Here is a 17,164-nt window from a genome sequence, read left to right as displayed (position 1 = left end):
GACCAGCCCTCAAGCTGCCCAATGTGTAACCAAGCTATGTGCTCATTCTACCATCTCCTATGGCAATGCCCCAAAATACAGGTGTATTGGACGCAGTTTGTATGATTCTTGCATGACACCATGGGCTCTCCAATAACAGTACAGCCTAAGGCCTGCTTACTAGGAATTTTTCCAGAATCAGAATTGAACAAATTCACAAGAACATTCCTACACGAGACTCTTCTCCCTCTAAATTTGATAAAATATGGGAGAGGTGGTTGAAGGCTCCCGAAACAGTAGCAGGAAGCTAATATGTTGCATTATGATGCTGCTTACATATATAATTATATAGCACCCATTGGGGAGCAATCTGCTTGTCTTGGTTGGTGGCACCGATGCCTCCGATTATGTCTGTTTTGTCTATGTTTCCATACAAGCATGTAGCATACACACGATTGACAATGTAACTTATATGCTCTCGTCTACTTGTATGATTTTGTTCAATAAAACCTTTTTTGATGAAAAAAAAAAAAAAAGAAAGGAATTTACAGTGGGGTGGATTTATTAAAGGCAAATAGACTGCGTAGTTTCTCTAGATCATGGTTGTCCAACCTGCTGCCCTCCAGCTGTTGCAGAAGTACAAGTCCCATCATGCCTCGGCCTTTGTGAGTCAAGCTTGCAACTGTCAGCCTTGCAATGCCTCATGGGTCCTGTAGTTCCACAACAGCTGGAGGGCCACAGGGTTGGACACCCATGCTCTAGATCCTAGTAAATGAGGGAAGCTCTGCTGATTTTTATCATCCAATCATGTGCAAGCAATAATGCTGTTTTTTTTTTGTTTTTTTTTAATATTTTCCTTGCATGTGATTGGGTATTCTTTGCAACGTGAAAGCTTTACCTCATTTACCGAGCTCTGGAGCAACTACTTGCAGTATATTTTCCTTTAGTAAATCAACCCCAGTGCCTTTTTGTATGTTCTTATTAAGTTCAGGGTTAACAATTAAAACATGTATACCCTGTATGTGTTTGGGGACCCGCACCCATCCGCATGTTATACTAGGACACATTGGCTGTGCCTGTACAGCCATGTGTCCCAATAGAAATGAATGGGACACTGGCATGGGTATGAATGCAACAGATGTGCATCCCTGTGCTAGTAAAAGGGGACCCTGCACGGGAGATGCGTGTCTGCGCCCCGTGTGAATGGGGCCTTACATGTCATTCCTCTACCCCCAGACCTAGAGGGTGAAAAAAATATATGTACTAGCATGAAACTGAACCAAAACCTTTGAACTTTATGTTAAAGAAACGCCACAATTCATCTGTCTATCCTTCCATCTCCCTCCATCCTCAGTCTATTCATCTCTCTGCATCAGTTTATTCATCCATCTATCATTCTATGGGGGATATTTACTAAAACTGGTGCATACAGAATCTAGTGCAGCTGTGCACGGTAGCCAATCAGCTTCTAATTTCAGCTTGTTAAATTAAGCTTTGACAATAAAACCTGGAAGCCAATTGGTTTCTATGCAGGGATGCACCAGATTCTGTGCACACTAGTTTTAGTAAATCTCCCCCCAATTTGTCCATCATCTTGTCTGTCCCAATATGCATCCATTTTGAAAGTAAAAGAAGCCGCAACACTGATCCACCACTTTCCACCCCAGAAGGCACCATTACTACTGCGTCAGTCCACTTTTTAACATCCATTTACTTATGAGTCTTGTATACAATTAAATGTTTTTCTATGAGTCTATCCCCCCACCTAGCTGTCCGTCAGTCTATTTGCCTACCCATCCCTCTATCTGTACATTAGTCTATTTATTTATCTATCCATTCATCAGTCTGTCTGTCTGTCTGTCTTCCTCCCTGCAGCTGCTATGTATATAAACAGGGGTCTGTTGCCCTTTGAACACCATCCAATGACATTGGACACTTACCTCTTTCTGTGTCAGCAGGTCGACATTGATCATTTTGCTCTGTATAGGAACCAGTGTAATAGGCTCGAAGGTCAGACTTCCCCGATCTCGGAAGTTGTACTAAAAAAGAAAAAGCACAAAAGAGCCATTTACCATCATTCCTGGCAAATAACTCAGTTTCTATCCAATACAAGAAAGAAAAAAAAAAAAGAGTGAGAAGCAGCTGCAAAAACAGACCGCTACCTGGGGAAGACCGCTTAATGCTACATTAAAAAAGTGGAAAGTAAATTGTTTTAAGAGTCTTCCACCCTGAGGAGCAACATAATAAGCCTTAAACAGCCAATTCCAGCTATCCCGGCATATTCCGGAAGGTTAGAAACTCATTAGTATTTATTTAGGGCTGCAGATTCAATCTCATTTTGGGGTAATATATATATATGAATAGGCCTCTCCTGAGACCAGCCAACGGTAATGATACAGACTAAACCGCCATGGTCTATAAACCTTCAAGAGTCTGTTTGGGATAGATTGTGCCTCATTAGGCCTTACTGACAAGCAGGAGGATACTGGAAGATAAGAAAAGAACAATACATCAATGTGGAAATACTCTTCTAGGTAATGTGTGACTTAGCCCTTCTGTAGACATAAAGCTGGTCTTTCACACATGCAATCCTATTTAACATTTGCTGACCACAAGTCAATTTATTTAAAGCTGAACTCTGGGAATTAAAACATAAATACAAATAAAATAATGCCCTTGCAGTGGGGGCCCCTGCTCTGAAAGGGTTAAAAGCTCAATAGGATTAGGGGTAAAGGAATAGGCTATAATACTTATAATAATATTCCTTGCTCTGGCAGGTTCACTCTGTGCTGTATTCTGACCCCTATCATCAAGTTATTGAAGATATCGTCAAGTACAATGTAGGACCAACAGTCCTGCATTGTATGTTGAGGACGGTGAGGGCCTGCATACAACCCTGAGTGTTGGAGAGAAGAGCCGCAGTGATGAATAAAATATTGTATCTTATTCCTCTACCTCTAGATTTAATGAGCATTTAACCCTTGTTGCTTTTTATCTAGGTTAGTATTCTGGCAGGACACCATCTGCATGTTCTTCTCGTGCTGGTTTCCCCTGGTACTCCGGTTTCCTCCCACGCTTCAAAGACATGCAGGTAGGTTAATTGGCTTCTGTCCAAAATTGGCCCTAGTATATGAATGGGGACCTTGGAGTGTGGGCTCCTTGAGGGTAGGGACCGATGTGAGTGAGCAATGTACAGGGATAGGAACAAGGATTGTAGACACTCACTCAGGTTGAACTGGATGGACTGGTGTCTTTATTCAACCTTACTATGTAACATGCTGGTCTTTAACCACACAACTACGCAGAAGCGAACGCATACATAAGTCCCGCCCACACATGAAAAAACGGTGTTCAAACCACAAATGTTAGGTATCGCCGCGAACGTTAGAGCGAGAGCAATAATTCTAGCCCTAGACCTCCTCTAACTCAAAACATGTAACCAGTAAAAAAATTTAAAGCGTCGCCTATGGGGATTTTTAAATACCAAAGTTTGGCGCCATTCCACGAGCGTGTGCAATTTTGAAGCGTGACATGTTGGGTATCTATTTACCGTTTTTTTTTTTTTTAAAGCATGAAAAATTGCTGCGTAAATACAATGCGAGATAAAAAATTGCAACGACCGCCATTGTATTCTCTAGGGCAGTGATGGCGAACCTTGGCACCCCAGATGTTTTAGAACTACATTTCCCATGATACTCATGCACTCTGCAGTGTAGTGGAGCATCATGGGAAATGTAGTTCCAAAACATCTGGGGTGCCAAGGTTTGCCATCACTGCTCTAGGGTCTTTGCTAAAAAAAACATATATAATGTTTGGGGGTTCTATGTAATTTTCTAGCAAAAAAATTATGAATTTTACATGTAGGAGAGAAATGTCATAATTGGCCTGGATGCGAAGTGCTTAATTGGCTCCTTACCGACATACAGTAAGTATGGTAGGCTTAAAGGGGTTGTAAATTCTTAAGGTTATTCACCGTAATGCATTCTATGCCGAGTCCTGCTGTCTGTGTCAATGGACGCAGCAGCGGGACTTGTGAGCATGCCCACACGGGTGCCCGCATGGAAAGTGGCTCTCCATGGGGGCACACAATGAGGAGGATCAGGGCTGCTCTGTGCAAAACCCTTACACAGAGCAAGTAAGTAGAACATGTTATTTAAAAAAAAACTAACCTTTACAATCACTTTAAAGTGGTTGTAAATGTCAGACATGAAGTATGAGCAAAGCATATCCCTCTATAGTGTGTACTTGTCTCATTCCAGAGCACCGAGTGTAGTTTCTGTCTGCTTCTTCGTTTCTCTGCTATCAGAAAGTTTTCCTGAGACGGAGAGAAAAATGGTGACAGGGGATTGACAGCCGATTGACAGCCTCAGCTCTGTTCCTACATGCTGTGTGAAGGGGGGTGTGTCCCTTCCCTCTGATCAGCACACTGAGCTCTGCAGAGTGTGATGTCAGCTCTCTGCCCCCTTTTTTCTTACAGCTCAGATAAGCTTTATACATTCTGGACTTTAAGTGGAAGAAGAGAAGACTGTAGATAAACAGACACGATTTATGTAGGAGGGTTGGTTTAATCACTGTGTATGACCTGAAGCCAGACCCTTCACTGGTTTATATGGAAGGAGATACAACCACTTTAAAGGAAACATCTAGAATTATTGTGTCTAAGCCAGTGATGGGGAACCTTGGCACTCCAGATGTTTTGGAACTACATTTCCCATGATGCTCCACTACACTGCAGTGTAGTGGGGCATCATGGGAAATGTAGTTCCAAAACATCTGGAGTGCCAAGGTTCGCCATCACTGGTCTAAGCAGTACCCTTAAAAATCTTTTGTTTCAAATTCCTCCTAAAAAATAAACATGTACTTCCTGTGCCAGACACTCCTATTTTGTGGCTTTATAGCTGGATATTTTCATTTTTTCCATCTGATCATCCCCCACAGCAGTTACCTTTTGTTCCACTTGACCCTCCCTTCTGGATTGTAAGCTCTAAGGCCCCTTTCACACTGGGGCAGTGGGTGCGTCGGCGGTAAAATGCTGCTATTTTTAGCAATGCTTTACCGTCAATTTTGCGGTGCAATTCGGCCACTAGCAAGGCACTTTTACCCCCCACTAGTGGCCGAGAAAGGGTTAAAAAAAACGCAAAGTACTGCTGCAGCATTGATTTCAATGGCCAGGAGCGGCGTATACACCGCTCTTTCACCGCTCCAAAAGATGCTGTTAGCAGGACTTTTTTTAGCGTCCTGCCAGCGCACTGCTCCAGTGTAAAAGTCATCAGGGCTTTCACATTGGAGAGACAGCAGCGGCTCTTTATGGGCGCTTTGAAGGTGCTATTTTTAGCATTATAGCACCTGCAAAGCGCCCAAGCGTGAAAGGGGTCTAACGAGCAGGGCCCTCTGATCCCTCCTGTATTAATGTATCTGTTTGCACTGTATCTGTTCTGTCTGCCCCCATGTTGTATAGCGCTGCTCAAACTGTTGGCGCTATATAAACCCTGTATATTAATAATAATATCTACACTGTGAGATTATCTAAGATACTGCTGCCTCTGTCTGCTAGTCTCACCAGTGAGATTTGGTGCAGTCACTATTGCGTTGCCCACTGTTATCCTTGTTGGAGAGAAAGCTGTAGCTGAAGACCTGCATTGCAAGATTCTCCCAGTTTAATTTATTTTGGGGATCTATGCTTCCGCCTGCTGCTTCCCAGTGATCACGGGGGCAACGATGACACAAGGAGGCAAAACCTTGCTCCTACCACAATGACTATGAGACACAGCACAGGAATAGACATGGTAAGTCAGTAATAGGGAAAAGATCACCTGCAGGGAGACCACAGACAATGCTGGTGACTAGTCCTTTGTCCTCTTTTGGTATAGCTTTCACATGACAGGTCCTCTTTATTGATGTAATAATGAATATCAAGCTGCATTCATTTCTGTATTTTATACCTGTTGAGTTCAGTCTTTACCATGCTCACCTTGGTTTTAGCAGGGATCACCAGGACTAAATTCTCAATTCTGATCCCAAATGATCCATCTTCATAATAACCCGGCTCTGAAAAATACAATATATAATCATGTTAGTGTCTCTAAAATGTTGGTACAGTCCTATGTATAAACTGGTGGATGAGGCCTGCAAAGCATGGTTGAAATGTGGGCACAGGGTAGAGCATTAACTGGATGAGAAAATGAAAGACCCAACAGCTGAGTTTGGCTCCCAAAATGCATTTCTGGATTTAATTATTTTCAATTATGACTGGAGTGTACCTTTAACCACTTGAGTGCTTGAAGATTTGACCCCCTTTAAGACCAGGCTACTTTTTGCTATTTTAACTGGTAATTGCACGGTCATGCAACGCTGTACTCAAACGAAATTTAAATATTTATTTTTACGCAAATAGAGCTTTCGTTTGGTGGTATTTGATCACTTCTGGGTTTTTTATTTTTTGCAACAAACAAAAAAAAAAGAGAATTTTGGAAAAAAAATATTTTTTTACTTTCTGCCATAAAACATATCTAATAAAAAAAAAAATTAAAACGTGAATTTCGTCATAAGTTTAGGAAAAAATGTATTCTGTGTACATTAATGAAAGTTACAGCATGAAAGTTAGAGTCTACAAACTATGGTAAATATATATAAAAGATTTTTTTTTTTATATACTAGTAAAGGCAGTGATTAGCAACTTATAGAGGGACTGTGAAAATATGGCAGGCAATCTGACGCTCAATTCACACACTGCGTTTTTTCATGCATTTTGCAGAAATTATTTTTTTTTTTTTAACATGAATTAATATGGAACACATTCACATCAATGCATTTCTGTGCCTCTGCGTTTTTGGCAAGTCGAATTGCCGGGAAAAAAAAAAATAAAAAAATTTGAAAAAAGAAACGGCGGCTGGTCTAGCATGGATTCGGAGGGGGTCCCCCTCATGTCAAAATGTGAAAAAGAAAATGGTGTGCCCCCTCCCCCCCAAAATCCATACCAGACCCTTATCCGAGCATGCAGCTCGGTAGGTCAGGAAAGGGAGGGGATGAGTGGGTGCTTTGTGCCCCCTGGTGACGCCCTGGGCGGTGATGTCACAAAGGCAAGGGGGCCCCCCGGCCATATACCCCGACAACCACCAGCCAGGGTTGTCGGGAAGTGGCCCTTGTCCCCATCAACAAAGCACCCACCACCATGTTGCTGGGCTGCACGTTCAGATAAGGGTCTGGTTTTGAATTTTGCGGGGGGGGCCTACACCATTTTTTTTGTTCATTTTTCCATGGGGGGGTATGGGGTCCCCTCTGAACCCATACGAGACAAAGTACCTGGTATGGGCTGGGGGGACCCCACTTTTTTTCACAATTATTTTTATTTTTTTATATATTCAGAGGTCAGCACGGAAGCGCCCACTGATGGCTCATCATTTGTTAAGGATGTGGCAGCTGGCTTCCCGGCCCCCTCCTTAGCAACCAGCTATATGCAGTGTAAAAAGGAGAAAAAAAAAGCAAATCGCAGCAAAAACACAGCAAAAAGCACTGCAGAAACTCTGATAAGCAACATGCATAGATGTGAATAGAGCCTAACTGCCACTGACATCTAAATGACAATAAGGCCTGATTCACACCTATGCATTTTTTGTGCTTTCTGCAGATTTGTACTATAGTCCACAACATGGTTTCCTAAGGAACATGTTCTGTAGTGGAAATCTGAAAAATGCAAAAAGCACTTAAAATGCATAGGTGTGAATCAAGCTTGATACAGTGATCAGTGTTAATAATATACTGTCACTGTACTAATGATACTGGCTTGGTTTTTTACTCCCTGTTTTGCAGGGAGAAAAATAAAGTACATCTGTGCTGTTTGTAGAGAGCGCTATGTTTACCCACACATGGCTCTCTTCTGTCATTTGCTCAGCTGATCAAAAGGTGCTGACCATAAACCATTTACTTGGACTCGCTGAACAGCTTGTGTTGCACTGAATGGCAGCTCTAGCATCTAGGTGCGCACGCACATGCACAAGCAGCCCTGGAAGAAAGCTGTGACGTACAGGTATGCAATTAGTGCCTGTATGAGCTGACCTGCTTCAGTAAATGTACTGCAGCGGGTCGGTAAGTGCTTATATTTTTATGTACAAGCACATAAAACAAAATGGCAGGTTTACTTTAAAGAAAATGTAACCCATAAATGAAGGAGATTTGGTTTGCTCTGTGCATTGTGTATTATAAACCATTCTCATTTTGTTTAAAGTATTAGTTCACCTTTTCAGAAAAAAAGCTAAGAGGTGAACTAACACCCACACTAATTCCCACAGAGCTTGAGCCGAACAAACTGTGGGTTATAGAAGGGACCAGGGCGGTGGGGTGGGGGTACAGTGTAATGCCCCGTACACACGAGCGGACTTTTCAACATCCAAACTCCGACGGACTGAGTCCGTCAGACTATTCGATCGTGTGTGGGCTGCAACGGACTTTTGATTCGCCAAAGTCTGACGGACTTTAGAAATGAAGCATGCTTCAAATTTTCCCGATGGAACTCCGCCGGACCCGGTCCCCTTCGAAAAATCCGCTCGTGTGTATGCTACTCCGACGGACTAAAACCGACGCTAGGGCAGCTATTGGCTACTGGCTATGAACTTCCTTATTCGAATCCAGTCGTACGTCATCACGTTCGACTCCGTCGGAGTTTGGTGTGATGGTGTGTGTCCAAGTCCGTTCGGTCGAAAAGTCCGCCAGAACTCCGCCAGAACTCCGTCGGAACTCCTTTGGAGGTCTGTCGGACATAAGTCCTCTCGTGTGTACGGGGCATTAGTATACCTTTTCATTATTTTCTGAAAAGGTGAACAATTTAAATAAGACCGTCGGTTTCACTTTTTTTCATATCCTTTGTTATATCTCAATGCTACTGATCTCTTGCATGCATGTCCCATCTAAATGTACTCTACCAATGGCTACATGACATGTCTCTGGGTGATTATCCTGGTTGTGACAACAGTGGACCATGCCCACTTGTAGTCTTCATCAGAAGAACCATGTGAAAGGATGACAAACGTAGGAGAACAATTGGTAGACAGGGGCCAAGGGTTGTTACCATAATGGGTGCCTATGCTAGATGAGGGAGCATCCAGAAAACAAAGGAGGAAGGTTTGCCACATTACAAAACATTATTAGAGTTAGACAGGGGGGTTCAATACCATCAGACAGAATCATCCCGGCTTCCAAGGGTTCATCTGCAAATGTTTTGTAGCTGATCCCACAAGGACCTTCGTGGACATTAAGAAAGGATCCCACACCATGGCCCGTTCCATGTAGATAATCCAGTCCAGACTCCCATAATGCTGAGCGAGCAAAGGAGTCCAAAAGATGTCCTAAAAGATGACAGAAAAAAAAGAAATAAAAAAGATGTGACACATTTCCCAAGAGACAGTCACACCCTTGTGGTCTGATTTGGTCACTCTGACAAATTTGAACAGCTGAATATACAAAGGCATAATGGCCCAGTTTGGACCAATGCAACTATGTCAGTGTTGTCAACCTACCAGGTTGAAATTTACTGACACAACACCCAAAATTTACTGGCACAGTTAAGTTTTTACTGGCAATTCCAAAAGTTACAACATTGCAGTTTTAAGTGCAAATTTTAGTATTTAGGCTACAAACAAGTACAATATGCAATTAGCAATGTGATTTAAGATAGATATTAGGGCAAAAAACATATTTCTTATTTTATTTTCAATATAGTAAGTAGCTCAGGGACAGGACTCAGGAGGGCAAGAAATTAGAATGGGCGGCACATACACATAAAATTGACTCTCACAGTGACACTGACAGCAGTGTGCAGGAGCACAGATGATGCTGAATTCTCACTGACACGACATGTCCCCCTCCTGAGTCACAGTGAAAGTCTCTCTCCAAGCCAAGTAGTCCCTTCAGTCCACGCCAGTCTAAACAGCACTGACGCTCCCGGTCCCAGCCTGCCTTGCTCCCATACTGCAGACCCGCAACATGGGGCTCTGGTTGCTCTGCTTGGCTCTATTGAACCATGACATCACAGGACATGCTCAAGCACCGCCTCCGCCAGAGTCGCCCAATCAGACTGTAGCAGAAACCCGGATGGTCTCAGCTGGCTGTGGACCAAGCTGAGCGTCACAGCCATATTTTTTACTGGCAACCTTTTACTTTTACTGGCATTTACTGACAGGAGAATGTTGCCTGTTTTTTTTACTGGCTGCCAGTAAAAAAAGGATTTTTTTGTACTCGCCGTAAAATCCCTCTCTCTGTAATTCACCGACCGACACAGCTTCTCTCTTAGCCATTAGGTTGTTATGCCCATTACTAGGAGAATACTAGGCATTAGTTGTAATACAACACTCAGAACGCTTTAGTTCTGCCCAGGGGGCGGTCCCTTGGGCAACAACCCTCCAGCCTGCCATGCATTCATCAGTACGTCAACAAGCAGTATAACAAAGAGAAAAAGGAGGGGGGCAGGTGCTGTGTCGGTCGGTGAATTACAGAGAAAAGAATTTTACGGTGAGTACAAAAAATCCTATTTCTTGATCATACATCACAGGACACAGGAGCTTCATTACATAGTGGGTTATATAGGCACCTCTGGTGATTGGACACTGGTTGACCCCAATTAAGGAGAATTCCTCCCCTATATAACCCCTCCCATCTGGGAGGCACCTCAGTTTTTTCGCCAGTGTCTATGGTGGTTGGTCACGTAAAACATTAGCTCTATGCAGGTCCCTGCGAGGGCCTAAGGGCTACAACAAAACCGGATCCATACCTCGGGCCGATATTTGACTCCCAAGATGGTATGGTACCCGGGCCTCGTCAGCCGAAGAAGCGAGGTTTGGCCTGTAAGTCCTCTTCAATTGGAAGACTGGGCCCTGGGAAAACCAGACTTGGTGTACTGTTTATACAGAGCGCACGAAAGTTTCTGGCAGAGCTTTTTACATGGTCCAGGTAGGAGGCTCTTCCGAGAAAAAGCCCCAGATAAACTTGAAGGTTGGCTAACAATACCCGCCGTGATGGGTGAAGGCTGGAATTTGTCTGGTTCAGCAATTCCTGCGGCGAGAACAGGTAAGGGAAGTTAATCCTATATATATATATATATATATATATATATATATATATATATATATATATATATATATATATAATTATATGATGGATTTCTTCATTGTGAGTAGCTGTGTGTCTTACCTGGTTTCCACCACTAGAGGGAGTAAGAGCAGCCTGATGCATACTTACATGCCTTTCAGTACACACGCTCAGTGAAGCCTGGTTCTCCAGCTGTCTCACGTCTCCATTGCAGTCCCTGCCACATCAAGGTAAACAAAGGGGTCCCACGTAGTCTGGGGGTCCCACGCAGCTCCGGTGGGGTTCTCCTTTCCCCCCCTGGATCCCGCGGTCCTCGTGCATGCGCACCAGGCAGGTTCCCGGCCTAATGGAGGAGGGGGGAGTGTGGTTGTGAGCCGTGCACGTCAGAGTGCACGGCGCTGTACTGTGCAGGCGCCAGGCGGCAGATTTCAAAAGCCCAGAGCATCAGGGTGCTGTAATTGGAGACACAGGAGCTGTGGGCAGTAAGCATCCGTGGGGATTGGATCCAGGCAAACCTTAGACACCTACTCAGCATCAGGTTGTGCAGTTTAAGCATTTATATTTATTGTGAGACTTTAAGCACAACAGTGATTGCACTTGTACTAGTACCTCTGCTTTGTAGCTTAGGACTATGTCTCCTCGTAAGAGGGTCTCAGGGGGAGGTAGCAAAGGCACTGGTAAATCACCGCCTAGGTCCAGGGGCTCTAAAAGTGCCTGTAAGTTACCATCCCCCCCTGCAAGACTGGAGCCAGCCTCTCAAGACGAGTCAGTGCCCCTGTCAGGTTTTGCAGCCTCTCCTAATGTCCCAGCCCCAGTTTATGTCACTGAGGACTCCTTAAGGCTACATTGGAGGGTTTTGAAGGGAGAATCATGAATTTTATTTCTGCTTCTCTGAAAGATAGCAGGAAAAGGGGTAGATCCCCTCCCTCTGCTGAAATCCCTCTCTCAGATGATTCGTCTGAAAATGAGGAGAGATCCCGATCTTGGGATAGGGATCATGAGCAGTCGGATGAGTCAGAGGAAGAGGAAAGAGTCCCCTCCTCCCAGGCACTCAGAAAACAGGTGCAGTATTATACTGAATTGGTGCGTACCACATTCAGAATGCCTGCTGCTGAAGTCGCTACGTCCTCTGTTTCTTCCCTGGGAGTCAGGAAAGCCCCACAGACTGCCTATTCCTTCCCAATTCATCCCTTAATGGATAAATTGATGTATGAGGATTGGGGACATCCCGATAAACTGTTTGCTCCTCCTAAAAGGTTTTCTGTGCATTATCCTCTGGAGGAAAGTTTCACCAAGAAGTGGGGGGGTCCCATCTGTCGATGCGGCTGTTTCTTGCGTGAATAAAAACCTGACTTGTCCATTGGATAATGCGCAGGTATTTAAAGATCCAACTGATAAAAAGCTGGAAACCTTATTAAAAGCCTCCTTTTCTATGGCTAGCACTGTGGTGCAACCTACAGTCGCAGCCGTGGGGTTGTGTCAGTTCCTCAAGGAACAGGTTAAGCAGATGCTTGGGCTCCTTCCCAGTGAGGAAGTAGAAAATTATGCAGAATTGCCTCACATTCTGTGTTTCATGATTGATGCGATTTTGGATTCTGTCCAACAAGCATCACGTTTGTCTCTCATGTTGGTTCACATGCGAAGGGCCCTATGGCTAAAGAATTGGGCAGCTGAGCTGTCATGCAAGAAGCATTTGATTGGGTTCCCGTTCAAAGAGGAACGTTTGTTTGGAGAAGAATTAGATAAATTCGTCCAAAAAATCTCAGGAGGTAAATCTACTCTCCTTCCAGTCAAAAGGAGCAAGCGTCCTTCATTCAGGCGTGCTCTCTCTCCCGGAGCATCAAGCTCTAAGCAGTAGCGACGGCCTTCTCAGCCCTCCTCTACTGGAAAGGCTCAGGGCCGAGCCCAGGGGCAGAAAAAGACTTGGGGGCGAAAGCCTGCCAAGCAGAGCCCAAAAGCTTCCTTGTGAAGGGGCGCCCCCACTCGGCCTAGTGGGGGGAAGGCTCCTGTAGTTTGCAGGAGCCTGGCGGGAAGAGATCCAGGACAAGTGGGTGATCTCTTCGGTATCTCTGGGCTACAAGCTAGAGTTTCAGGAGATTCCACCTTCTCGTTTCCTAAGGTCAAGGATCCCCAGGGATCCAGTAAAGCAAAAACCGCTATTTCTGGCCTTAGATCACTTACTTATCCCAGGGGGTGATAGTAGAAGTGGACCCAAAAGAACAGGGTTCAGGATTTTACTCAAATCTCTTCACCGTTCCGAAGCCAAATGGAAGTGTCAGACCTATCCTGGATCTGAACCGGTTTTTACGCATCCGGTCCTTCCGAATGCAGTCAATTAGCACTGTGGTCTCCTCCCTGCAAGGGGGAGAATTTATGGCATCAATAGATATCAAAGATGCATATCTCCATGTGCCAATTTTTCCCGCACACCAAAAATTTCTAAGGGTCGGGGTAGAGCGGCGCCATTTTCAATTTGTGGCCTTGCCATTCGGGCTTGCTACGGCCCCTCGAGTCTTCACAAAGATTCTGGACCCTCTCTTAGACCTAAGAGCTCAGGGTATAGCCCTCATGGCTTATCTAGACGATTTGCTTCTCATGGAGAAAACAGCAGCGTTCCTGAATCACAGCGTCACCAGAACGCTAGAACACCTGGAACGCCTAGGTTGGATCATAAACCTAGAAAAGTCGTCCCTACAGCCTGCCACCAGGTTGGAATACCTGGGCATGATCATTAACACCGCTCAGGGCAAGGTGTTTCTTCCAAGGCCAAAGGCCTTGGCCATTGGGGATCTGGTGCGCCTAATTCTGGGCAGAAGATCTTCCCCCATTCGGTTGTGCATGAGACTGTTAGGGAAAATGGTCGCCTCCTTCGAGGCCATCCCATTCGCCCAGTTCCACTCAAGGCCTCTGCAAAGATGCATCCTTGCGGCTTGGAACAGGAAGCCCCAAGCCTTGGATCTTCCTATGCGTCTATCCCCAGGGACATGCAAGAGTCTCGTCTGGTGGTTACAAACCAAGAATTTGCTGAAGGGCAAAACTTTTCTTCCTCTTCCATGGAAGATTATCACAACAGATGCCAGCCTGACAGGCTGGGGAGCAGTATTGGAGGAGACGTGCTGGCAGGGGAAATGGTCTGCAATCAAGAAGCTATTGCCCATAAATATCTTGGAGATCCGGGCAGTTTACATGGCTGTCATAAAGTGGTCTTACAGACTACGAGGTCTCCCGGTTCGGGTTCAGTCCGACAATGCCACAGCAGTGGCTTATATCAATCACTAGGGCGGTAACAGGAGTCTGGTGGCCCAAAAAGAGGTGAATCGCATACTTGTCTGGGCAGAAAAGCATGTTCCGTGTCTTTCTGCAGTCTTCATTCCAGGAGTGGAAAATTGGGAGGCGGATTTTCTGAGCCGCCAGCAGTTGTGCCGAGGAGAATGGGCTCTGTACCCCGACGTGTTTCGGAGCATATGTCACAGGTGGGGTACTCCAGACGTAGATCTGTTTGCATCCAGGTTCAACAGGAAACTGGACAATTTTGTGTCAAGGACAAGAGATACACTTGCTCAGGGGTCAGATGCTCTGACAGTTCCCTGGGATCAGTACAATCTGATCTATGCCTTCCCCCCGAGCCCGCTTCTGTCACGGTTCCTGGGAAGAGTCAAGAGGGAGACAAAGTCGGTCCTTTTGGTGGCCCCGGCTTGGCCCAGGCGACCATGGTACGCGGAGATCATGAAGTTCGCAGTAGGCAGGCCATGGATCCTCCCTCTCCGGCCAGACCTGCTCTCACAGGGTCCAATCTACCATCCTGCTTTACGCAGTCTGAATTTGACGGTTTGGCTGCTGAGACCCACATTCTAAGAGACTGTGGCCTTTCAGGGCCAGTCCTTTCTACTCTGGTCAATGCCAGAAAGCCGGCCTCCAGGCTTATTTATTACAAAATCTGGAGGGCATATGTTTCCTGGTGTGAACTCAGGAAATGGCATCCTAGAAGGTATGTCATTAGCAGGATCTTGGCCTTTCTCCAGTCAGGCCTAGAAATGAATTTGGCCATAAGCACCATCAAGGTGCTGATTTCAGCCCTGTCAGTGTTTTTTCGAAAGCCACTTGCATCGCATTCCCTGGTACGGGCTTTTATCCAGGGGGCCATGCGGATAAGACCGCCAGTCAAACCTCCGGTATGCCCTTGGGATCTGAATTTGGTTCTCTCAGCTTTGCAGGGGCAACCATTTGAACCTTTGCATCTGGCTTCATTAGTTCTCCTGACTAAAAAAATTGGTCTTCTTGGTAGCCATATCCACGGCTAGAAGAGTATCAGAGCTGGCAGCTCTTTCCAGCAAGGAGCCGTATCTAATTATTCATAAGGACCGGGTGGTCATGCATCCCAACAGGTCCTTTCTACCTAAGGTGGTTTCGGGATTCCATCTGAATCAAGATCTAATCCTACCATCCTTTTATCCGGACCCACAGTCCGCAGAAGAAGAATCTTTGCACACTTTGGATGTGGTTAGAGCAATCAGTATTTATCTTCAAGCAACTGCTCAGATAAAGAAAACTGATTGCTTATTTATTTTGCCGGAAGGCCCTAGGAAGGGCCAGGCGGCGTCAAAATCCACTCTCTCAAGGTGGATTAGACAGGTTATTTCTCAGGCCTATAGTGTAAAGGGGAAGATTCCACCTTTTCAAGTGAAAGCACACTCTACTAGGGCTGTTAGTGCTTCTTGGGCAGTGCATCACCAGGCCTCCCTGGCTCAGATCTGTAAGGCTGCAACTTGGTCATCAGTCCACACATTCACCAGATTCTATCAGGTGGATGTCAGAGGGCAAGAGGATATCGCCTTCGGGCGCAGCGTACTGCAGGCTGCAGTTTAGGTCCTCCGGTCCCTGGCGGTCTATAATTATGATCTGTGTCTCCCTCTCCTCAATCTGAGCATTGCTATGGGACATCCCACTATGTAATGAAGCTCCTGTGTCCCGTGATGTATGATCAAGAAAATGGGATTTTTATATACAGCTTATTACCTGTAAAATCCTTTTCTTGAGAGTACATCACGGGACACAGAGCTCCCGCCCCTTTTGGGTTTTACGAGGTTTCTTATTGCTTTGCTACAAAACTGAGGTGCCTCCCAGATGGGATGGGTTATATAGGGGAGGAATTCTCCTTAATTGGGGTCAACCAGTGTCCAATCACCAGAGGTGCCTATATAACCCACTATGTAATGAAGCTCCTGTGTCCCGTGATGTACTCTCAAGAAAAGGATTTTACAGGTAAGCTGTATATAAAAATCAAATTTTTCTCTTATATTCACCGACACAGCTCCTCTCTTAGCCATTGGGACGTCCCCAAGCAGTGCCAAATGAGGGGTGGGACAGTAGCCCGGTCATATGTGCGCCCCGGAGCATAAAAGCGCACCGACCACCTCTGGAGCTGAGGTTTCATCGTGGCCTGCCTAGCGCGTAGCTGCGGCCTGCACACGCTCGATGGCCGGACTGGGGAGACTACAAGGATAAGAGTATCCAGCCTGTCACCCAGCCAGCTGTTGATAGTAGATTACAGGATCAATCATCTTGCGCAAAAAGTCACGCTTCTGTACAAAAAAGCATGGACCGATGGGCCCGCAGGGTTCCTAGGTCCTTCTCCTTCACTAGGCAAAATAAAACTGATGACTGCATAGAAGGCTGGAGGGTTGTTGCCCAAGGGACCACCCTCTGGGCGGAACTATGAGTTCTGAGTGTTGTATTACAACTAATGCCTAGTATCCTCCTAGTAATGGGCATAACAACCCAATGGCTAAGAGAGGAGCTGTGTTGGTCGGTGAATATAAGAGAAAATACTGACTGTTGGCAACACTGAACTATGTATATACCATTCCTGCGGGATCCCTCTGGAAGCTGGAAATCATTGTACTAGGCACTACTACTACTAGAGTGATCTTCCCTAGCCTTTGAGTCCTGTGTCCATTGGCTGCCCTGCTGAATTATAGTGGTTAAAAACCCTTACAGACCACTTTTGCTTACAGGTAAGCCTATACTAATGCTTAACTGTAGCTACCATGGATATCTCCAAAACCTGCACGGTTTAGGAGGTATCCCCCTGTATCTTTTTGTGCCG

At 45.4% G+C, this 17,164-nt stretch overlaps 1 protein-coding gene across 4 annotated transcripts in view; it reads right to left on the bottom strand.

The window, feature by feature from the left end:
- XPNPEP1 (X-prolyl aminopeptidase 1) overlaps nucleotides 1-17,164 on the bottom strand; it is a 90,911-nt gene that overhangs the window by 1,835 nt on the left and 71,912 nt on the right. For all 4 annotated transcript variants that reach the window (XM_077455076.1, XM_077455077.1, XM_077455075.1 and 1 more), the window contains exons 17-19: nucleotides 9,147-9,320; nucleotides 5,951-6,027; nucleotides 1,920-2,018 (exon numbers count right to left, since the gene is read on the bottom strand). In XM_077455076.1, coding sequence (XP_077311202.1) covers nucleotides 1,920-2,018; nucleotides 5,951-6,027; nucleotides 9,147-9,320 — 350 coding nt within the window. The remainder of the gene's footprint in view (nucleotides 1-1,919; nucleotides 2,019-5,950; nucleotides 6,028-9,146; nucleotides 9,321-17,164) is intronic.

This window comes from Lithobates pipiens, unplaced genomic scaffold (genome assembly GCF_037356315.1).
Source record: "Lithobates pipiens isolate NorthernLeopardFrog02 unplaced genomic scaffold, aLitPip1_a1.2 Scaffold_25, whole genome shotgun sequence".
In the NCBI taxonomy this organism is placed as follows: Eukaryota; Metazoa; Chordata; class Amphibia; order Anura; family Ranidae; genus Lithobates; species Lithobates pipiens.
The sequence above is the reverse complement of the archived record's forward strand: the minus strand, read 5'-3'. Positions and strand labels throughout refer to the sequence as shown.